This window comes from Harpia harpyja, chromosome 21 (assembly GCF_026419915.1).
Source record: "Harpia harpyja isolate bHarHar1 chromosome 21, bHarHar1 primary haplotype, whole genome shotgun sequence".
Classification (NCBI taxonomy): domain Eukaryota; kingdom Metazoa; phylum Chordata; class Aves; order Accipitriformes; family Accipitridae; genus Harpia; species Harpia harpyja.
In genome coordinates, this window is record NC_068960.1 from 2,067,649 (window position 1) to 2,090,401 (window position 22,753).

General features: G+C 57.3%; 1 protein-coding gene across 1 annotated transcript in view; it reads left to right on the forward strand.

The window, feature by feature from the left end:
- The window catches only part of HS3ST6 (heparan sulfate-glucosamine 3-sulfotransferase 6), a 41,112-nt gene extending 19,711 nt beyond the window's left edge, over positions 1–21,401 (forward strand). The window contains 1 exon segment of the mRNA XM_052772509.1: positions 20,271–21,401. Coding sequence (XP_052628469.1) covers positions 20,271–20,889 — 619 coding nt within the window. The 3' untranslated portion in view covers positions 20,890–21,401.
- The last annotated feature ends 1,352 nt before the right edge of the window (positions 21,402–22,753 follow it).

Below are 22,753 nucleotides of genomic sequence, written 5' to 3' on the forward strand. Positions count from 1 at the left end.
TCCTCCTCACAACATCCCCTGCATCCCTGGAGGCTTTTGAGCTGGTGCTTCCCGTGGCTGTGGCGTGGAGCAGCGAGTCGCTCCGGTGTTGGACAGTTTGTACCGCTGCTCCCCAGCAGCTCTCGGTCGGCTTCGGAGCCGCGTTACACCAGAGCACGGCTCCCCAATTTCCAGCCTCCCCTTCCTCCGCAGCCGCCGGCCCCGGCACGAGGGGGAGCAGAGCTTGGCCCGGGGCATGAAGCTGGGGGGGAGTGGGGGGTCAGCCCATCGTGTGCCTTCTCCGCGTCACCAAGTGCAGAGCTGAGGACAGGGATGCTGGAGGAAGATGTCCCACGGGTGGGGGGGCTGTGGTGCCACCCCAGAGGCTAAGTCAGCGGGGGTGGAGGGGGGCTCTGGGAAATGCTCCCATCAGCTCGTAACGTCCCACCCTGCGTGAGTCCAGCGGCAAACAAGCTCCCAGTGTCCTCCCTGCTTTTACAGAGCAGCTGGAGTTCCCAGGCGTGCCGGCCGGCGGCTGAACGTGCCTTGGGAGGAACGCCTCTCGGCCTCCCACCGCTCAATGCGCTCCAAACGGCCCCGGATTTTTTCCTCTGTTGCATTCAAAAAGGGGAAGAAAGAGAAAATTGTCATCCCGTAGCAGCCGCTGGGGCCGTGGGCTGGGGAGCTTCCCCCCACGCCTCCCGGGGCCACGCAGACCACGCTAGAGTCCCGCTCGCTTTCTGTCGGCACGGCTACCGGGAACGCGGGCTCCCTGCTAAGTGGGTGATCCTGCGGGAGCCATGGGGTTATGTTGGCTCTGGGATCTGGCCCTTGCTCTGCTCTGCTCGTGGCGGTTTTTAACAGAGATGCTGTTCGGTGCGTGCGTGAGCGCGGGTGTAGCTGTGCTGGGGGATAAAAGACCTGCCGATTCAGCTGTGCGGTGGCTGGGGACCTGGCCAAGGGACACTGGTGGACCAGTGTGCTGGTGTTGGTGAGCAGTGGGCTGATGTGGCCCACCACAGTTGTTTCAGCACCAGCTGGGAGTTCAGCACTTTGTGCTGCTCTAGGAGCTGGTCCCGGTTGCAGAGATGCTGCATCCCGCCAGGCAGGAGCAGCCTCTCTGTAGGAGCACACGAAGCCGTTGCCTTTGTGGATGCTCGGGTGCTCGGCTCGTGTGCCAGTGGTGCTGGGCTTCGTCATGGACCGGCTCTTTGGCTGCAGTTGCTGATTGAGGGGACAGGGACGGTGGCAGGAGAGCCGGGCTGCCATTGGGTTTATGTGCCTGGTGCTCACTGTCTCCATCAGTTGCGTAGGACGGGGTTTCCATGAGTGCTGTTTGTTGATGATTTCTTAGGCTGGGTATTAGCAGACAACAGCCCAAATTTGCGCTGCTACGCTTACTGTGTCCACAGCTGTGGTCTCCAGTGCTTTTCCTTATCAGCGGCTGTTCATGAAGCTCTTTCCCAGCAGGACCATCAGCCGCTGCAAGCCTTGATGTTACCAGTCCTTTAAATACAGCCTGTCGTACTGGTTATGGCTCTGGTGTGGGCGTTGCTCCACGTGTCCTCAGGCTCTGCAGCCCAAACTCACCATCCGGACCCCGCTGCAGACTCCAGCCCTCGCAAAGCCTCCACCTGCCCCCTGCCTAGGACTGGGTTATCGGGAGAAGCTGCCAGGGATGTGAGGATCGATCTGTCTGTCTAGCTGCACGCTCCCATCCATCATCCCTCCTCCCATCCATCATCACCCAGATATTGAAGTGTCTAGTTAAGGATGCTAGCGCGGTGAGTCTGTAGGAGATGAGGAATAGATTCAAACTCCTGGTTGGTGGAATTACTGCTTTCCTTCTCAGCCAGGTACACCAAACCATTCCCAGTGCTGTGTAGGTGGGTAAGCGAGTGTCCATGTGGTCCCGTGCTGGGCTCTGGGGTAGCGAGGAACCCATGGGAACATGGTTCTTGCTTTTTCATGACTCCAGCGTGCCAGGCGGCTGTGGTCCTTCCATGTATTGCCGCTGGGTCTGACTCTCTTTGGACCAAGAGAGTTTTGTGCTGCAGCAATTGGCCTGCAGGTCCCTAAGGGAGGTGGCCGAGGTGGCCGCCAGCCTGTCTGCTGCTGGTGCCTCAGAGGAAAAATGAGTGGGGTTCAAAAAATGAGCTGGGTTAAAAGAATGAGCTGGGTTCTTACCTCTCCTGGGAGTTACTGTCTGTTTGTCTGCAGCCCAGGGGAGACAGTGTCAGTCCTGGGCAGCCTTAGTCTCTGCTGCTGCAGAATCACTTGCTGTGCCTTGCTCCCTCCCTGCTCTGCCACGCTCCGAGGCGGGAGAGCCTCTGGTGCTTATGGAGACATTTTACTGCTGATAAATTTAGGGGCAAAACCCACAGGCTGTGAGTAAACAGCTGAGGGTGGGGGGGATACACACACACGGGGCACCCCTGCTAGTGCCTGTGCCCCTCCAGTCCTGTCCTGGGGAGATGCCCTCCCAGGAGGGGCTGCACCCACAGCACAGCCGCGTTATTAGACACCAGAGAATCCACACAGGCGGCCTCAATATGAGCTCACCCACGTTATGAGACACGAGAGAGCCCACATCAGAGGGTCGGCCGCTGCGGGGCTGCCTGTGCTTCTTGCCCTAAATCAGTCCCCAGAGATGAGGGGCAGCGGTGCTTGGGGGTCTGTCGCTTCTGGAGGAGCGGTGGCTGGGAGCTGCCGGCGTTTACAGCCCGAGGCTCCGGCTCCAGCAGCAAAACGTGGCTTGAGGGCAGACAAGCATTTCCTCCCACCCCGCCGCGGTGGTCTCGGCGGAGACGCGGTGGTCTCGGGCTCCCGAGGAGCCGCCGCTCTTGTAAAAGTGAGGCAGGGTCCCGTCTGGCTTTAGAGGGGCAGCCCGATGGAGCCCCGAGCATCCCTACGGGGCAGAACCTCATGCGGTCCTGCCGCCTCGGCAAACACCGGTGGGATGGCGGGGGCTTCCCGGCAGGTGTGGTCTCTGATGCCCAGCCCTGGTTTGGACCACGCTCGCTGATGGAGGCATTGCTCTGTTTGCTGCAGCCAGGAGAGGGGCAGCTCACTGGGGAGAGGGGCTGAAGGTCTGGGTGCCCCTCGCTCCGTCGTCACTCAGGGCTGGGCAGCAGCCGGGGGGCTCGTCCGTGAGCCGTGGAGGTGGCAGCGTGCTGGCACAGCTCTCAGGGGAGCACCACCTTGGCTGGTGGTTGACATCCCAATTTTCAAACGCAGAAATGAAAAGTCAACCCTTTGCTTCCTGGGAGCGCGTACAAGTTGGTGACTGGAAACAGCACAAATTAAATTAAGTATGTATTATCGTCGCTGCATCAGTGGAAAAGGCGGCGCAAGATTTACTCCCCTCCTCTACAGGGGTAAAATGAAGAGCAGCTTTTTGCTTCTGCCAGCTTCCACACTTCAACCTCTGCTGCTCCGCTGGCCACCAGCTTCTGAGGGCTTAAGACTGTCTCAGATATATACGAAGACACATCATAACTTGGGAGCAAATAATGTAGCCTTTGAATTCCTCTTCCCTCTTTCCGAAGCCCCGAGCCTGGGGCTTTGCAGAAATGCCTTTTCTTTGCTGCGGCTTCTCTGCCTGGCTTTGCCTTTGCGGAGGCAGCGTTTTGCCCGGCCCGAGGGTCTTGGTCCCCATCGGGAAGAGAGGCTGTGGCAGCGAGACACGATAACACCGTGGGGCTGGGACATGCTGGGATGCTTCCTCATTTTTTTTCCTTATCGAAAAGGCAGTTTGGGGACAAACCAGCAGCGGGCTGTCCCCAGAGGCCGGCGTTACCCCCGTGTGTGGGGTCAGGACTGTGACCCTTAGGATGTCTGGCCTGGCTGCTGTTATTAACTGATGCCCAAGACCTGGCAGAGTCCGGCCCCTGGCTCCAGGGAGGACTTTCCTGCTTGCGAGCGCAGCGATGCCCGGTGGGGTGGGCAGGGACGCCTGCCAAAGCTGGCTCTGCCTGGGGAGCTGCTTAATGAGAAGATTATTGCGAGTCTTTCCAGCTTGTGCAAATGAGTTTTAGTTGCAAGGAGTGTATTTCTCCTTCCTCTGCAACGCTGGCCACCCAAATACCCTGGGTACTGAGCGGGACCTGGGGAGCCTGAAGCCCAGTAAAGCTGGCGTTGACGGGGCTGCTGGGTTTTGGGCTGTGCTGGAGTTGCCTTGCCCTGAGCTGAGAGCAGCGGTCAGGGTCCCGGCCACCGCTCGGCCACAGCTTTTAATGGAAATGTGCAAACTTCCTATTTTTGATCCTTGTCCTCCATCAAATCCGGCTGGAATCGGCCGGTAGGATCAGACGTGGCTGAGGGAAGACAGGCAGACAGCTGGGCGGACAGGCAGACAGACCGTGTGATTGCTTAAGCCACATTTCCTTAGGAAGCCAGGCTAAAAATAATCAAAATCCAATCCTTTCCCACAAACAGCTCCGGTTGCCACAAACCAATGCTTTTCCAGTGAAGAAATGTTTTGTTAGAGAATTCCCAGTTGTTCCTGCTGCAGGGAGGGAGGGAGGGAAGGAGCACCAATGCCGGGGCGAGAGACCCGAACCTGCTGGGCTGCGGATGGAGCCCCCCCATCTCTGCCCGAGCACCTGGGGCTCACCCAGCGCGAGCGATGGGGAGCTGGGAGCTGCCAACGGCTCAGCCTGGGCACGGGGCTGGAGAAACCCCCGTATCCTCCGAGCCTTCCCCGTGCCTCTGTGGCTGCTTTCTCTAGAGCTGGAGAAACAAGCTTTTTTTTTTTTTTTTTTTTGCAGCAAAGTGCATAATCCACCCACGTCTCCCTCCTCGGTGGGGGATTTCCTTCGCCTGGGGACCAGCTGAACCACAGGGCGAGGGGAGGGGGAGGACGGGCTGCTGTCCCGCTGGGAGCCCAGCAGCATCCCCAGCATCCCAAAGCCTTGTTGTCTGGGCTTGGCTGGATTTCTGAAGCTTCTCCCTTATCTGCAGAGGAAACAGTTATAAGCTCCCATGTGATGGGCTGCAGATTGGGGAGGGAAGTCCTGCACACGCATGGAAGTGGCTGAGCAGGTTGTCGGGGAGAATAACCATTTGGCAGCCGCTCCGGGGCCACGAGCTGCATGTCAGGGCTTCTCTCCCAATTCCCTTTGCCTGGCTCCTACCGGTGTTTCGGCACATGCCGCAGGATGGGATGGCACGGAGCAGCTCGGGTTGCGTGAGCGCTGGTGGCTCACATCGTCACGGCGCTCCGGGGCAAAACTCGGCTCTGCTCATGGCCAGGAAACGGGGCTTTTTCTAATAGCAAAAAAAAGAGCTAAATTTGTTTCCCATCTTCCCCCAGGCTGTATTATAAATTTGACACAGATGGAGAGTCTTTTTTGTTTCTGTGGAAAACTGGATGCATTTTCCATCCCAACAAGAGCAGCATGACAGCATTCGACCCGAGACAAACACCAAACAAACCGTATTTCTGGTTTTTGTTGTTGACGGAGGTGGGGAGGGCAGACGAGCTCCTCCAGCTCGGAGCCGTCGTGAGCTGTAGCACACGTAGCATGTGGTTTGTAGAGAGCCGGGAGCTGCTCCTGGGGGGCACCAGCCGGGTGCAGAGGTGGTGACCACGACGAGGGGATTTTAAGTCAAAGTTTCCCCTGTCGACCCCCAAAGCCAGGGAGGGAGGGTGCAAACTGCAGCACCGATGAAGAAACTGGGGGGATGCAGGGGTTTGGACTGATGGATGCTGTCGCGACCTCCGCTCCGGGGAAAGGGGAGACAAGGGGATGGTTTGTTCTTGCCTGGGGGCTTTTGGGCACCCTCTGGGCTTTGCTCTCCAGCCGCAGGGTGAAACCTTTCTCCTTACAGATGTAGTTACGGCTCCTTCGCCCTGCTCGGCCGGGGAAGGTGGCGAGGAGGAGGGCTGGGCAGCCCTGGCTCCGTCCCTGCGTCCTTGCAGGCAGCTCGCTCTCTCGAGGGATCAGGGGTAACCGTCGCCTTTGGGTGGGTTAACCTGGGGGTAACCTGCTGCTCTGCAGAAGCGCTGCCTGCTCCAGGCCATCAGGCAGCATGCAGGCAGCGTGCAGCCGTGCCTGCTGCCAGGACCAGGCGGGCAGCAGCCCAGCCGTCGCCCGCTCGAGCTGTCAAAGGCATTACAGCGGCGCGGGGGAGATGGCATCGGCCGGATCCTGCCCGCAGCCTGGCCGCGGCTGGGGACCGGGAGGGGGGTCTGCCATCGCAAGCATTGCTGCCTCAGCACATTTCTGCCCCTCCTGCCTGCGACGCAGCTGCCCCATCGCTGCGTCCCCGTCCTCCCCTCCGCGGGCAGCCCCCCCACCCCATGCCTGCAGGAGGGTCCACACGCCGGTGGGACATCTGCTCCCTGCCCCGAGCCCCCCGGCAGCGCCGCGGAGGGTCCCCGCGCGCCGGCCGAGAGCTGATGCTGCAGATGATGCCGCTCGTCTGCCAGCTATTGAACCCGGCCCAGGTACCCGCGGAGGTTTGTCTAAACTCAGGTAATTGCACCAATATGGTGCTTTTCCTCCCTTGAGCCAAACCCTGCAGCTCATGCATCACCTTGGGCTGTTTCTTGAAGTTGCGGCTTGCTCGGAGCAGAGCTGGGCTGGTCCAGCGCCGTGCAGCGAGGGCAGGATTGGCACTGCTGGCTCCTGTCCCCCCTCGCTGCCGGCAGCCCAGGGCACCCTCCTGCTCAAACCCCGGTCCCAGTGGCAGCTGCTGGTAATGGGTGTCCGGCGCTGGAGGGTTTGGATGCTGCGGGGCGTGGGGTCCCCCCACGCAAGGGCAGCGTGGGGGGATGCTCCCGGCAAGCCGAGGCAGCGGCAGGCTGGGAGGGAGGGTGGGGGGAACCGGGGCAAAGCAAGGCACCGGCTCGGTTCTCCTCCTTCGGAAGGCTGGGGAGGTGGTGAGCGGGGGATCCCGATCACAGGGGGATTGAGATGTGCAGTCACCGGTGATTTCGGTGAGCGTTAGGTTCCCAAATACCTTTGTGGATCCAGCCAAGAGAGCTTAAAACTGTCACTGGAAACTGCTGATGGATCCCCACGGCTTTGTTGCAGACCTCAGACCTGGCTCTAGTTCATGAGCGAGGACTGATTTATGTTTTCTTAGGTAGAAATGAGACAGTTTTGGATGCATTTCAGAATGACTCGTGGTTAGTATGAAGCTGAAGCTTCGAACAGGACTCGGTGCTTGTTCTGCAGGGGAGAGCCAGACTGGGAAAGCATTTTTGCAGAAGCCTCCATGAAATGTAGTCGATGGACTCGCTACGTGCTAGATGGGTGCCCGCTGATGGGAGAGGTGTTTCTCTGATGGCAGGGGTTGGGCTCTCGCCTCGCTCAGAGCATCTTTGATTTCTAAGTCATCACATCCAACCAGTGCAGTTTTAAACTGGGCGTGGAAGGCACCGTGGGCAGGAGAATTACATTAAAATTGCTTTTGTTAAAGCAGTTGAATTTGCTTGGTTTAAAATACGGACTGTGTGCCTAGCTTTTACTGCTTGATTTACCTACTGGAGTAGGACCCGGGGTCCTCAAGTCAGGGAGATGCAGGGAGACCCCCAGCAGCATCATGGCAAAGGCTGCGCCTGCTGAGCGTGGTCCTGGCTCATCTTCTCCCACAGCCGCTCCGGCAGGAGCCGAGTGGAATCTCGGCTCTCGCCTGGGCTCAGACCCCCTTTCTTCAGCCCTGGCCGGGTCCATGTGCCATCACGCACCGTGGTGCTGGGGCAGAGGAGCTGAGCATCCCGGGCCATCCCAGGGAGGGAGTTTTTCTTGATCCCTTCTGCCAGTAGCATTTTCCGCTGGCTGTCTGGTTTGGAGCCCGGGCCAGTTCTCCTTTCCACCCGACCCCCTCATTTACGGGGGAGACCCAATACCTGGTGCAGTGCTTGGGTACACTGGTTCGGAGGTAAGTTCTGGTGGGTTTATGCGTCGGACCGTGGGGGTTTATGGCCAATTCATGACTCTGAAATGCATTAATTGCTTTCTAATGAGCATCTGATCCTTAGTGATGCCAGCAGGACCTGGTGGCCCTGGCACATGGCTTCTGATCCCAGCTCTGGTCCAGGAACCAGAAAGTGCCAAGTTCCCTTTTTTGTCTGTTTAAAAGTGGAGGAAAGGTAAAAAAGACTTGAAAATGTTGGAATGAGTTACGTTAAAAGTTGTGAGGCTTGGGGGATCTCTCCTTTTCCTCGAAGGCTGCTGGGAGGGTCCCTTCCTCACCCCCCCAGCCCGGTGGGATGGCTGTGCAGGAGGAGCGGGTGGAGGAGGGCGAGGAGTGCAGCAAAGGGCTCTCTGCTCCCCGGAGCACACACCGGAGGGGGACAGCCAGCCCTGCCGCCGGTGGCCTCGGAGCGGCCATCTGGAGAGCTCGGCAGTCCCTTCCCCATCGCCCCGCGAGGGTCCGGGCCGGGGTCGGGCGAGGCAGTGGGTCCAGCCCCATACTGAGATCAAATAAACACAAATACACTGAAATTATTCATGGCTCTGGGGACTTGTCTCGATGCCTCGTCAGCATCTGCTAATCAAATCAAAGCAGCTGTCAATTCGCCGGCCAGCGGGAAGGTCTCGCTCTGGCAGACATGTGTGGATTCCTCCTTTCTTCCTCCCTCGCGCCGGCTCCCGCTGCTCCTGCACCTGCGACGGGGCTGGGACCGGGGTGTCCGACGTGGGGCTGCTGCCCACGCGCCCTCCCCGGGGCTGGGCAGGGCTGCCGGGGATGCCCCTCGCCTGCACCCCATGATGGAGACAAGGAGGGACCCCAGGGACCCATCGCCGCAGAGGGCGGTGCGGGTCCTGCCACCAACGCTGCGCCCTGGCTAATTAGTCTGAGCTAATTAGCTGAGAGCTTGTGGCTTGGGCTGGCACTGCTCATGGCGCTGGGACCGCCTGCAGCCACCGTCCCCCAGGACGTGGCACCGCATGGCAGCGAGGGGATGGATGCGCTTGCAGTATTGGAGGATTTTGCCTCAGATTTGAGTATCGCAGCTCCTCGGCGTGGCGGGCGCTGGCATGCAGCGGCCCAAGGCCCCGCAGGCAACTGCAAAATTATAGATAATTCTCTTTTTTTTAATGTCCCCTCCAAAAAGCAGCAGATGCTGCTGGGCTGCCCGTGGGGTTAAGCCATGGGAGAGGAAAACACCGTCTGCCTGTGGGTACAGAGATCCTTGGGATCACGCATTCCCCCCAAGGAGCTCCCGGGGCAGAGGTGAGGGTGGCTGCAGCGCTGGGTGCACGGTGGGTGCATGGCTTTTCCATCTCTGGAGCATCCAGACAGGATCCGGCCATAGTCTGGCCGCGTGGGGTGAGGTAGAATTGTGAGGGCTGGGGAGGAGGTAGTCGGAGGGATGGGTTTTGCGCCGCTCATGCCATGACCTGAGAGCACAGTGCCATGGGAAAACCAGTCTTGATGTCCTTGTGCTTTCTGATTTGCCTTTTAGGAACTGCTTTTTAGCTAGACTGGTTGTCCTTTTGCCCCCTCAAGCATTGGGAAGTGGAGGAATTCCCGTTTCTGCTGGCCACGTAACTTTAAACCTGAAAAAAAGGAAATTTTGTGGGCTTTTTATGTCCTTCCTGTGCTCTCCTCGGTCTAGGTAGGAAACCAGGAACGATCAGCCCATTGCTGCCAGAGGATAATTTAGTGAAAACCAATATGTGTATATTTTATTTGTAATTGAAAACAAAGACCTTAGACATACTTACAGTGATCTCAGGGATTTCTTTTCTATTTTTTTAAACAGCAATAAATTTTGCATCTGAATGGCCTGCCAGAAGCGTGCTGCCTGCCTGGAGTGCTCAGACTGGGGACAACTGGTCCGTAAAAAATAGCTGGCCAGTAGAAGCATATAAGTATGCATTAACCGTGTTATGCCCGTCCGAGCGGCGTGTGCATTGCAATTGCCTGGGTTAGCGGGGTGCTCGCCTAGAGCAGCGGACGGGGGGGTCCCTTCCCCTCCCCAGGCTGTCGTGCCGCAGTGATGCAGAGCCCCCCCAGCCCCGTGCAGCTTTAAGAGCAAATTTTCCTTATTTATTGGAGCGCCCAAGGATCCCAGTTACTAGAGGTATAAAATTTGTCACGGTGCCTGTAGTCTGGTTGCAGAAGAGCGTAATTTGTGTTTCCCTGTGCTCAGACAGCAAGTCAGGTCATAAAACACAAGATGCATGGTGAGGGGAGAGCGTATTTAAAAGGCTGATTCCGCTGAAAGGTGTAATAATCTGCTGGATTACTTGCTGGGGTAGCTGCTGGAAAATTTACTGCCTTGGAAAGAGATTATCAGCAGGCGCTGCTGCCAGCAGATTTCTTCCTTTTCTTTTATAAGAGGAAGGAAGCTTTTCGTTGAATTCCTGCTGCTCGCGCCCGCGAGCGGTTCTCCCCCCACCGCAACCAAACCACCCCATCAGTTCTCACAATTTAGAAGGGAAAAAAAATAATCCGGACGATGCCAATTTTTATCCTTATCTCCCCTCTCAGGTGTGAGAGGGAAATTCGAGGCTGCATTTGAATTATGCTGGTGTGAGCTTACATGCGACCAGCGCCTTCCCTGCTCGGAGCCTGAAGGTGCTGAGCTGGCAGAGGGGGCTCGGGTCTTGCTCCAGAGGCATAAAGAAGAGAGGAGGTTTGTTCCTGGGCAGCCCCATGCCTTGCTCCCCAGTCCCGGGCTCCAGGAGCATCTCACCAGATCCCAGCTGCAGGAACAGGCTTTGCACCGATGGCACCGGGGCTACCTCCGCTCCGCTGCCAGCCAAGCAGAGACCCCAGCCCCGAGCATCCCCTCTTGCCAGCGGGGACAAAACCCGAGCATCTGCGTCCTCCCATTCCGGGCAGAGCCGAGCCGGTTCCCGGCAGAGAACGGAGCCGGAGCAGCTTCCCGGGCTGGAGCTCAGGGCCATTCGTGCACCGAGTTTGCGAGTCCTCCTGCCGTGCCCCCAAACATACATTGGAGGGACCGGACCGGGGCTTGGTGGGAGCATGTGGGGGGGTTGGTTTTGTTTGATTTCATTCCCCTGGAAGGGAGGAGGGCCGTGGCGGGCCAGGGCAGCTAACCCCTTTAATTGTGTGCAATGAAGGCTGACAGTGCCGAGGCGCAGCCTTTAAAAGGGGTACTGAACCTTTAATTCCTGAATAAATCATCTCCAGTCTGTTGCTCCTTCATCTGCAAGCTGTTTGAGCGCGGGTACATATTCACTGCTGGGAAGGGTCATTTGGAGATCAGAGCCCTCGATTGACCCGGGTCACAGGCAAGACACCTGCCACAGGCTGTCCCCATGCCCCCGGGGCCGCCGGGACTCGGGAATCAAAGGGACACCGGGGACCCAGCAGCGAGAAGAGGATTTCTAATTGCTGCCTTGCAGACGCGCTTCATTCCAGAGGGATGGAGAGAGCAGTGCGTGCCCGCTGCAGCCCTGCCCTCGCCTTACACCAGCCCCAGTCCAACATCCCACCAGGGCTGGGCACATGTCAGCCTACGCTTTCTGTAGGGTTTTTTGGGGGGATTCACGTAGCTATTCTGTTTCTTACCTGTTTTAACCCAAGCAGCGGTTTCAGCTGCTTTTTCACTAACGGTTGTTCAAAATACATCTTTGCTTGTTGCAAGCGAAGTATTGCTCCCGGGAACACGAGGACGGTTTTGTTTCAGATCCCTCTCCTGCAGCTGAGGGCTGCAGGCGGCACCGTCCCGCTCTTGTTCTGTCTCTGGGTGAGCTCTCGAGGTAGCAAATGTCCCCGTGGACTGTGGGGTGCCCGACGCTCGCTGCTGCAGCCGTGGGCGATGACTCCAGCAGCGAGCAGGAGTCCGAGGGCGGCCGTGGCTTGGTGCCTTGGCCAAGGGGGGGTACCGCCTTCGGCAAGAGCACGGGGGGGGGACCTGAGCGGTGCTGGCTGTGACGGGTCCCTGGCAGGCATCAGCGAGGAGTTCAGCTGCTCTGCATTTTTGGGGTGACCCCGTGCATCATAGCTCCACAACGGAGAAGGGTGAGGAGGGACCATCTCTGAATCCCCTGGATGCTGACAGAGGCCAAGCAGCCTCTTCTTCCTCCAGCGCTGTCACTCCCGAGCAGGGAAGGAGCTGTGCCCTTATTAACGCTGGTGTCTGCTCTTCATAATCATATGCTGTTATGTGCATTCACCGGGAGCCCTTTGGCCTTAACGACCCCACTGGAATAACCATGCAAAGAAAAAAACCTTCAGGGCCTTGAGCTGCCCATAATTGCAACCCCCAGCCGTAAACATGAGCAGGATCGTGATGCAAATGCCGGGCGATGGAAGGGAGCGGGTCTGGGTCCGCACGGGAGCAGGAGCGGGTGCAGGGGGCTGCGGCTGCCCTGTGGTGTTGGGGGGGGGGGAACAGCCTTTTTCTCACCTTCCTGCCAGGGCTGGGGACTTGGGGTGCACAGGGGTCTGGGTGGCTTTATAGACAGGCAAAGCAGCTGTGGTTTCCCAGATGGCCCCGGTTCTTACTGGGGTTAATAACTGGGTGTCGGGTGACTTGTGAAAGCAGCCACTCCATTAGAAATGCTAATGCTGGCTCCAGCTTCTCCTCTTTCCCTTGCTCCACATCTCCCTGATCTTGATGCTAAGTCAAACAGAAAACTCCCCAGCTCCTGGCCCTTCCCAGAGCCCCCCAACAGACCCCACTGCTGCCTCCCTTCTGCTTTGCAGCCCATGCTCTTCGCAGGATGAAGCAGCTGGGCGCTGCAGCCGGCGAGGGAGCCCCTCGGGAAGGGTCTGCGGGGCTCGGACCCTGCGGGGAGCAGCCCTGGCCAGTGGCACCCCCCAGCCCATCGCATCTCCCTTCTCCAGCGAGCCTCTTCTGCAGCCTGACCCGGCTGAATCCCAGCCCAGGGACCCCGTCTCCTGTGGTCTGATGGTGGGAGAGCTCCGGGGTGCTTTGCGTTGGCCGGAGACCCTCCAGTCGTGGTCCTGGGCTATTGCCCCGGCGAGAAGCTGCTCAGGGGCAGGAGGAGACGCTTGGGGCTGTGCAGGGATGCTCCAGCTGGGAGCAGGACCCGGCAAACCTCCGCGATGTTTCATGTATCAAACAGTAATTAGGAGCAAAGGGCAGGGGGGTGCAAAGGCGCATTAATAAATTATCTTCCTTGCTGTTAATTGACGTGTCAGAGTCAGCCGATCGTTGAGCCGAGGGCTTGGCTCCCCTTCCAGGCGCATCACAGGCTTGTTACTGCCATCATTAGCATATTCAGGTTTCCCTGCTTAAAGCCAATTAGCTCCTGGCCAGGCCTGATTGGGAAGCCGTGGCCACATTTGCACATTTTTGAATTGGTGAAAGAATCAAAAAATAATGGAGGCAGGCCTGGGATGGAAAGCGCCCGGGGGGCTCTGCCTGCTGGGGAGGTGCTGGCAGGACCCGCTGCCTCCTCCACAGGGGCAGCAGGGAAGGAGAGGGGGAATATCACAGTAATTAGGAGTAAAAAGGAACATGGCCTAATTTGCTCCCGAGCGGCTTGCCGGCGAGTTCAGCCTTCCATTGCCTTGCACTGAGGTTCAACAGATGCCCTGGTGCCTTCTCCGGGAAGAGGAGGTGATGGAGGGGACTGGGGTGGGGGGTAAGCACGGCTGCCCACACGTGCCCCCCACCTCGCTTTGGGGAATGGGGGGTCCGGCATGACCCCCGGCAGCCGGGGTCTCCGTGGCAAAGCCGGGAGCGGGGACACAAGGCTGGATCTGTCCCTCCCGACATCCTATCCCCCTCGCCGCTTTCTCCCGCCCTGCTTCCCAGCAAAGGTGCTGCTATTTTAGCTGCCTTGAAGGAAAAGGCCGGTATCTTAAAGTCTACATAACTGGTTCCAGTTTAACAACTTCATAGCCGCTGTGCGGCCACAAAGGCAGCCTTGTCCCGCCGGGTGAGATAAGCCTGTTGGGGCGATTCATATGCAGATCCGGGTGGTACGGGGTGTCTGCTGAGAGAGGATAAATCTGTCCCAAGCCTTGTCCCCCCTCTCCTGGTTCCAAACTGTTTTACATTTACACAAAAAAGGTTCTGTCCCCCATTGAGCCCCGTCCCGGCCAGCCTGTCACCCCGCCTTTGAGAGAGGAGGTCCCCTGGAACCGCAGCCGGACGCCACTGGGTGCCCCCTGCCCAGACAAGGCTGGGCTGGGGTGGGCGAGCGGAGCCGTCACCGCCGCTAAGCTGGGCTGTCCCGGCCGGTTTTGTCCCCCACGTCATCCCATCGCCCATCTTATCGCCTTGAAAGAGTCACTTTCTTTGGCCCTGCAGAAAGCTCTCAACCATATCCCCTCTGGCAGAAATCCCCCTGCCTTTCACTTGCTTTTGTCGGGGGCTTTTTTTGTCAGTGCTCGGGGTTTTTTTAATAATAATGGAGAGGGGTTTTTTTGCTCCCTTTTCTCTTCCACTTTTGGTGATAACACAGAACCTGCAAGCCCTGATCCGGATGGCACCCGTCACCCACACCTGTGGTTTATCTGGGGTTTCGGAGCCTCCTTTCACGCTCCTAGCACAGGTTGGACCTGCATCCGTGCTAAAGATACTGCCCGGCATTTTCAGGGGGGATGAATTGTGGGCAGAGCCTGCCGCGCCGGCAGTGAAGCTGCTGCACAAGCAGCCGGCATGGGTGCAAACGCAGGGATGCTCTCAGGCTGGAGACTTATTTATCGGTGAGGTTGTCCTCCGACGGGCACATCCATCACTTGATGCTCTCAGCTCGGTACTGGGAGGAGTTCTCCTTTGTCTGTAACAAAATCATCCTGGAGTTGAGGAATCATGAACCAATTAACCCTGGAAAGTTATGTCAGCCCAGTTTTTTGAAGTCTGCTTTGATTACCTGCCTGCTATGGCTGTTAATCTGTATTTAATGCAGCTTTCTGCATTTTTATCAGGGCTGTAAGTTATTGCACCTTGCTACCTCAACAGAGGAGGTAATTAATCTAAACGAGGGCCCCTGGGAGCACAGCCGTAATCTGCAATTTCCCATTGACTATAATAGAGGGAATGTCCCAGAGAGGTCCAGCAGCCCTTGGAAATGCACCTCGGCTGAGAGCAATTAGGGGATGTTACAGACGTGAGCGTGTCGGCTCAGCCTCTCGGTGAGTGGTAACCGCAGCCCCGGGTCGTGGCTGGCTGCCCGTGCAGAGTACGAGGTGGTACAGCAGTCATCGCGCAGCCTCCGAGCAAATGGGTACCACTGGGAGGGGGAGAGGAGGATGAGGATGGGTCACTGGGGTGGGTGGAAAGGAAAACTCGGTGAAATGATGAGCTAAATGGCTCCTGGGAGGCTTTGAAGTAGATGGTGGCATTTCCCATCCCTCTCCGTGATTTTGCTGTTTTCTTTAAGCATTAACAGCTTCCCAGGTTGAATATTTCTATGTAGGAAATCCCATTTCTGATGCCACTCAAATGCCATTTGTTTTGCTGTCTAACTTATCAGCTTATTAGAAAGGTAAAAGAGTTTTGTTTCGCTGCCTGGGCACATGGTCTCCTCTTGAAATACAAATTCCCTCCAAGGCTGCCGAGGTGCTCCCTCGTTGCAGCGTCGCCTACCTGTAGGCGATGCTTAGCATTCCCGAGGTGTTTTCTTAAGGTCAATAAGAATTAACTGTAAATTTAATTAAAGTTTCCAATGCTTGTGCTGAAGTGGAGCGTAACGGAAGCCTGGTCTGCTCTTTGCCAGTTTAAGCCAGATCTGGAGGGAGACAGGGGTTATCAATAATTAACTGGGGTAATTTAGGGGAAAGTATTAGGGAGTTAATGAAAATGTGAAATAGCGTAATTATCTTGCAAGTAGCTGGGAGTGATTGAGCTGCTGGGGAAGAGGAGGTGTTGCACAATTAACTGCTCGGAGGCTGCCGTTCCCAATGCGGTCCCGGGATGATCTTGGGACCCAGCTCCTCCGCCAACACCCTGACCCCAGCAGCCGATGGCTCCGCGTTAACCGAGTGCCGGATCGAGGGTTTAGAACCAAGTCAGCGATGTCCAGCCCATGGGGGGGTCGCGCGCCTTTCGTTCCCATCAGAAACAAAGCTGTAGGTGTGTTGGAGCCTGTCCGAGGGTCCGCCTAAGTGCTGGCTTGCAGAGCTGACGGCTCTGATGGACCAGCCTTGGGGGGGGTTTTGCATGGGACATCACTGCCCCACTGGTGTCCCTGGTGGGGGGACCAAGTATGGGGCTGTGCTGGTGGGGGGGGAAGGTCTCTGCACCCCGTCAGAGCTCACAGGCACACGAACCGCTTGCCGCTGCTCTGGCGGTACCTGTGCAAACAGAGTGGGAATCCCTGCCCCAACATGGGCTTTTATTAAAAATTCTATTTTAATTACTTTTTAATTAACCCTAGGGTGGTGTGGTTGGCTTTCATGAAATTTGGTGCTGTTCCTGTGTGCTGAGAAACCCTTGGTCAGCAGGATGAGTGCGGGGAAGGTGCTGGTGCTGCTGGGTGTGGGTCTCCTGGGCTGCCTGCGGTGAGTGGGGTCCTGGGGGTCCTTCTGCCCCACAGACCCCTTAGGGATGGCCTCAGCACCAGGGGGCTCAGCCTGGCCCTTGCTGTCGCCCTGCAAAAAGGAAAAGGGGGAGTAAAATGGCTTTTATTAAAATATTTTAGCAAAACCTTTGCTGGTGCATCCAGACTCACGTCGTTCTTTGTGGTCACTGCGTCAGTGCTCTCGGAGAGCACCGCTGTTCCAGGGGTAGCTCACGGGTTTCCTCTCTGGTTTATGTCCTCGGGAACACCACGATGGCAACTGCAGCAAACCCAAACCATTCTGCTTTACAAAAGCTGAGCACAACCATGAATTCTTGAGCTTGAGTCAAATCAGTGCCGGTTTGGGAAGCACAGGCTAAGAAAAACAGTGTTTTGGTTTAACGTGAGCTCTCCAGGCTCTCGGATCATGTAATCCCAAGCATTCACTCTTTGATAATAAAAACTTCATTGCCCATTGAGGAGAGGGACTGATTTAGGTCTTAAGCCTGTGTTTGCTGAGAGAGGGTTTTGGGCGGGCAAGCAGCATGAGGAAGGAGCCGTTTTGCTGTGTGGAAATCCCAGTGGCATCCAGGCAAGCACTGCAGAGCAGCAGAAATGCCTCAACAAGTCGCCCAGAGAAGCTGCGTGAAGCAGCCTGGCAGGTTTATGAACGTAATTAGAGTTAAACGCACTTTGCTGGCCTGGCTTGTGGGGCAGGGAAAGCCAAAACAGCAGGTTGGTGGTGTGCTAACGGCAGCATTCGGAGATGCGCGGTTGGTTTTTGCTTGGCTCTGGGCAAGCACAGCAGGGAGGGGATGGGGTGGGGGGCTGTAAGGGCCTGATCCTGGTTTGGGAAGGCACTTCCCAGTGGGAACCCCAGCACTCAGCCTCTCTGGTGAGCACGGTTATTTGGGACAGGGGTGGGAAAGGTGCTGAAAAGGTTGGGGAAACCACCCATTGCTGCCCCAGGATGCATGTACACCCGAAGGGAATCCTGCCTGCCCGGGCACCACTGGTGCCAAACAGAGGGGCCCGGGCTGCTGGGTGGTGACGTTGGGGACAAGAAGCGGCTCTGAAAATGCTGGCATTGTCCAAAAAAAAAAGAAGAAAAGGGGGGGGAAAAAACGCCACGAGTGGCTTTTGCCTCTGTTTGGGGGAGGGAGTTGTGCGGGGCCCAGCATCGCTTGCAAATGCTTTTAATAAAGTGTTCTTTCCTGCGTCCAGGGGAAAAAAACCCAGAAACCTCAAGCCTTTTCCCATTACATAAGGAACAGATGCTGCTGGGCAGAGCCCCGGCTTCCCCACAGCACAGCCCCGGCCGCTGCGTGGCCTGTCCCCTCCTGCCGTGGGGACCCAGCTCCCTCGCCGGGCAAAACCAGCCGGTGCCACCGCCGCTCCGAGCAGCGGGATGGGGATCCCTGAAACACCCCGTCCTGCCCCAAAGTGCCGCTGCCAAGAGCTGGCCCCACTGCGGGACCCAGCCGCAGCCGGGCGGGAAGGTCCATCCTCATCCTCCTGGTCTGTCAGCATTCCCGCAGGGATCCCCCGAGCAGGGTTTTGGAGCTCTCCCTGCCCTTGCGTGGGTCGGCTTGGCCTCAAACAAGAGACGTTAAAAAAACTGCCCCTGCCTGGGTGAGGGAGGAGAGGTGTAGGGAGGCAGGCGGGGGAAGCTCCTCTCCTTTCCAGTGAACCCCAAGGGACACGAGGTGGAGCAGCCCCAGGGGTTCAGAGGAGACCCCAGGGGGAACCTTGAGTTTTAAAACCAGAATTCTTCCAAGTTCAGGCAAAAGGGAAGGTCCCTGTAGGAAAGAGTCTGTTCAGTCCCAACTCTCTCCTTTCAGTTAAGTGAAACATCACGATTAGACTTTTTTTTTCTCTTTATTTTATCCCTTGTCACAGTTAATATTCAGGTATTGGTACTTTTTCCAAGAGACTTCCTGATCCCTGGAGCTCATCCTGGGATGCCTCTGGGTATGGAGCAGCTTGGGTTGAATCCCCATGTGTTCGCTGACCCATACAAGTGATTTTGTGTCAGGATGGTGGATGTTTGTTGGCTGGATGAATGTAGGCATCTACACAGCAGCTCCTACGCAAGCAATGTCATTGCTTGGTGCCTCAGTTTCCCCTTGTAAACCAGCGCTTCCCTGCTGGGTTAAGTGCTCTGCCATCTGCTAAGAAAAGTCCTAGGTGGGGGCAAAGGTCATGCTTATTCTGTGTATGTGTTATATCTATTTCTGTGTACGCCCAGACGCATAGTTTTTATTTCAGAAGAACTATTGAAGCGGTTTCATCATTTCCCAAAGTATTAAGCAAACCTCTGAAAGCCTCGTGTCCCCTCCCTGCGGGAAAGCAGCCTCCTGCTTGGGACAGACCCAGTGCAAGGGCAGCTGCCCGGGTTGGGTGGACAGCAAGGCTGAGCCCTTGGCACCGGAGCAGAACGCTGCTGGGCTCCGAGCAGAATGAGTTTCCAGCCCAGGGCTTTCAGCCAAGAGAATCTGTTTTACGTGGCTGGGGAGGGAGAGCATGCATGTCACCCCGAGCACGATGGAGGGAATGGGAACCGTGGCTTGTGACAGCATGGAGGAAACAAAGTCGTTTCAATCCCAGATGAGCCCCGTGAAGAACAAGCTCCATCGCTGCAGCGACGTGGGGTGCATCGGCAAGGGCACCCATGGGTGCTGCGGGAGCGAGCTGGTGGGACGTGGCTGGGATGCAACAGCGAGAGCTGTCGGTCCCTTGGCACATCTGCAGCATCTGCCAGCAAGGCAATCCGTGGGGAGCGGCTGGGGGTGGCATTGCGTGTCGGGGAGCCACGCTGGGGGCTGTGCCCACAGGGACCCGTGAGCTGCCTCCCGGCTGGCCCCGCGGTCTCAGCTCGTGGAGCTCCGCCGATGGGGAAACCGAGTCCTCTCTTCGCCAGGACACCCAGAGGGGACGTGTCCACCCCCAAGAAGAAGGGGGACGTGAGGGGCTCTGGGGGACGTGAGGGGCTCTGGGGCAGGTGCCTGCGCTGGTGGCAGGGAGGTCCCATTCTGCAGCCCCTGGCTTTCCTCACCCACCTCACCCAGGGTGACGTGCCTGGGTAATTTCTTCGGCTATTAATGCCTCATTAAAGCGCACAAGAGAACAATCAGGGCAGTGAATTTTACACAGCACAATGGCTGGGCCCTGAGACATTTTCTGCCTTTTTTTTTTTTAAAAAGGAAACAGTCTTTTTCTGGCCTTAACTGCTTGCTGTCTGGAGGCAGAGGAGCTGGGAGCCTCTGTGGGCATCTCCATCCCCAGCCGCCACTTGGGCTTAGTCCCCATGAGTGCACACCCCGTGGTGAGATTTTTCCTCTTTGCAACCCTACGTGGCAAGTCAGCACCTCCAGGACATGTAATCTGTCTGGAGGCTGGGGTGAAAACCAGCCCTGTCCCAAAATCCACATGTTGTGATGCTGAAACTCACGGGGGTGGAGGAGAAGGGGGCAGGAGGAATTTCCAGGGCTGGGAAGGGGGTCGTCGGGGACCTCCGAGGGGGACCGACAGCCTGCAAGAGCCCTCTGGACGGTGCTGCTGGGGGGGCAGAGTGACAGGGAGTCCCTTCCCGGGGACAGACCCTGGTGGGGGGACGAAGGGGAGGCTGAAATGAGGCGAGGAAAGGAGAGATCCGGGCAGGGGGGCTCCTAGGAAGGCTTTTGAAGACGAGGAGGTGACCGGTGGGGTGTGACAAGGCAGTGTCCCTGGCTGGTAGGAGGGGAAGGAGAGATGGGGTTGCAGTTGGGGAGCCCCATGGCATTTCTGGCCGAGTTTGGGGGTTTGCTCCCGCTCGTCCCCGTTGTGGCATCAGGTCGGAGCAGCCGTGCCTCGAGCCCTGACCGTGTCCCTTTCTCTCCCCAGGAGCCTGATGCCGCGCACGCTGGAGGGGCAGATCACGATGGAGAAGACCCCCAGCTACTTCGTCACCAAGGAGGCTCCCCGGCGCATCTACAACATGTCTCGGGACACAAAGCTGATCGTGGTGGTGCGCAACCCCGTCACCCGCGCCATCTCGGACTACACGCAGACGCTCTCCAAAAACCCCACCATCCCCAGCTTCCAGGCCCTGGCCTTCAAAAACATCAGCACGGGACTGATCGACACGAGCTGGAGCGCGGTGAGGATTGGGATCTACGCCAAGCACCTGGACAACTGGCTGCAGTACTTCCCCCTCTCCAAATTCCTCTTCGTCAGTGGGGAGAGGCTCGTCAGCGACCCAGCCGGGGAGATGGGCCGTGTCCAGGACTTTCTGGGTCTCAAGAGGGTGGTGACGGACAAACATTTCTATTTTAATGAGACCAAGGGCTTTCCCTGCCTGAAGAAGCCGGAGGGCGGCAGCAAGCCCCGCTGCCTGGGGAAATCCAAGGGGCGGCCGCACCCCAAAATCGACGTGCAGGTGGTCCAGCGCCTGCGGGAGTTTTACAGACCCTTCAATATGAAGTTTTATCAGATGACAGGGCAGGACTTCGGGTGGGACTGAGCTATCCACAGGGCACACCACCGTGCTGGGACCTGGTCTGCCCAGCGGTGCGCGGAGCCAGGACCGTGATCCAGGGATGCTCGTGGCTGCCATGGTCCAGGGATGCCTGTGGCTGCCCCACCAGCAACCTCCTCCCTTCGTTCTAATTTATATTGGACCTTTTCTGGTGAGAAATGGACCCTTCTGGAGTAGAGAGAAATATTTAAGAAATAAAAACACAGATGACCCCTCTCCCCTCCCTGACCAGATTAAATATTCTTCCATATAAATCTTGCTAATCTATATTAACCGTGACCATTCTGGGTGGCGAGTGGGAGCGTGTGAGTGCGTGGACGGGTGCGTGTGCGTGTGTGGGGATGACGGCTCTGCCATCCACAATAAAAGCTTTGGAAACCAGTCAGCCTCTGGGCTGTGCGGCCAGTGGGTTTTTGCTAAATCAAATACCGGTGCTGAGCACAGGCAGCGGCTGCCGTGGGGCGGTGGGTGAGGCCGGCCGAGCAGCAGGCCCCAAGCGTGGGGTGTGTTTTGCAGACAGAAAATAGTCTGCAGGAACTTCCTAGTTGAGAAAAACAATTAACGGCAGTAGTTTTGAATAAATGCCAGGTCCGGGGTTAGGGAGAGGGAGTTACGTATCACATACCTTCCTGTGTTCTTTGAGTAACCCAGATGATAAAGCAGGGCATTTCTAACCCTTAGGGTGAAAATCCCTGCTTCCCCCAAATTCACCCAAGCAGAGCAGACAAAAGCCCCAAACTCTGACCTTCCAGTTCAATAATCTCAATAGATTTTCAAATCTGCAGCCATAGAGGGCCATCATGGGAGGCTGCAGAAATTAGTTTAATCTGAATTAACTAGTTTTCCCTTAATTAAAGATGAGGAAAACATTTAATTAACCTCTAATATCTTATTAGTGACTTGTATTTGTCTCTTTAATGAGCTAATTACATGTTTTCAAGGGCCCTCAGGCCCTGCATTGTTTGCAAATATGCTTTGGCTGTGGTTTCTTCCATCCTGCAAAGCTGACCATACTGCCAGGCGTGTCCTGCCAGGCGTGCCATCGCCTCCCCTCCTCGCTGCTGCTCTCCAGGAGTGATGGAGGCGGCAGGTACCCCTTCTCCTGGGATGCACAACAGGCACCGGCCCCTTTCCTCCCAGCGCCGGAGTGGTTTTACACCGGCACATTGTGCTTTATCCCGCACAGCTCTCCCCGCTCCTCCGTCCCGGCCGCTGACACCTCCTTTGTGTCCCTTGGAGGTGACGTGTATTTTCCGTACCGATGCTCTGGGCTGTAGCTGAGGTTGAGCCCATTTGCCCAGTTCAGCCCCTGGGCTTGTCTGGTCACTGCCAGGACAAGTGACGTGTGCGGGGACGGTCTAAACATGATGCTGGAATTAAATGCAAACAGTTGCCTGTTTCTGCGCGGGGTGTCGTGGCGTGGGTCCACGCGTGGGTGAGAGGTGCCGGGGTCAGACACAGATGCCACCGGTGCGATGCCAGAGCCTGGGGGCTTTGTGGCCGCTCTTAAGAACCCGGGGTATTGTAAAAGAACAGTAAGGAGAGCTGAAATCGGGACTGGTTAAAGTCCCAGAGCCCTCCGAGGGACGCAGCCATTGCCGGGTGGGCCTCGGCACCCCGCGCCCAGTGCGGGGTCCCCCCGGGACCGCAAGTGCCGCGGCCGCCGACCCGCTGGGGTTGGATGTCGGAGCGGCTGGAGCCTGTTGTCAACCTCGCTGGCAGCTCCGCATGATGGACTGCGCTCTGCTTGTTTAGGTTTTGTTTCCAGCCACGACATTCGACCAAATTATTCTCCACGAAGGGCTTTAAAGTTTCCCAAGTGCCTGTGAAAGCCTGGAAACGCTGATAG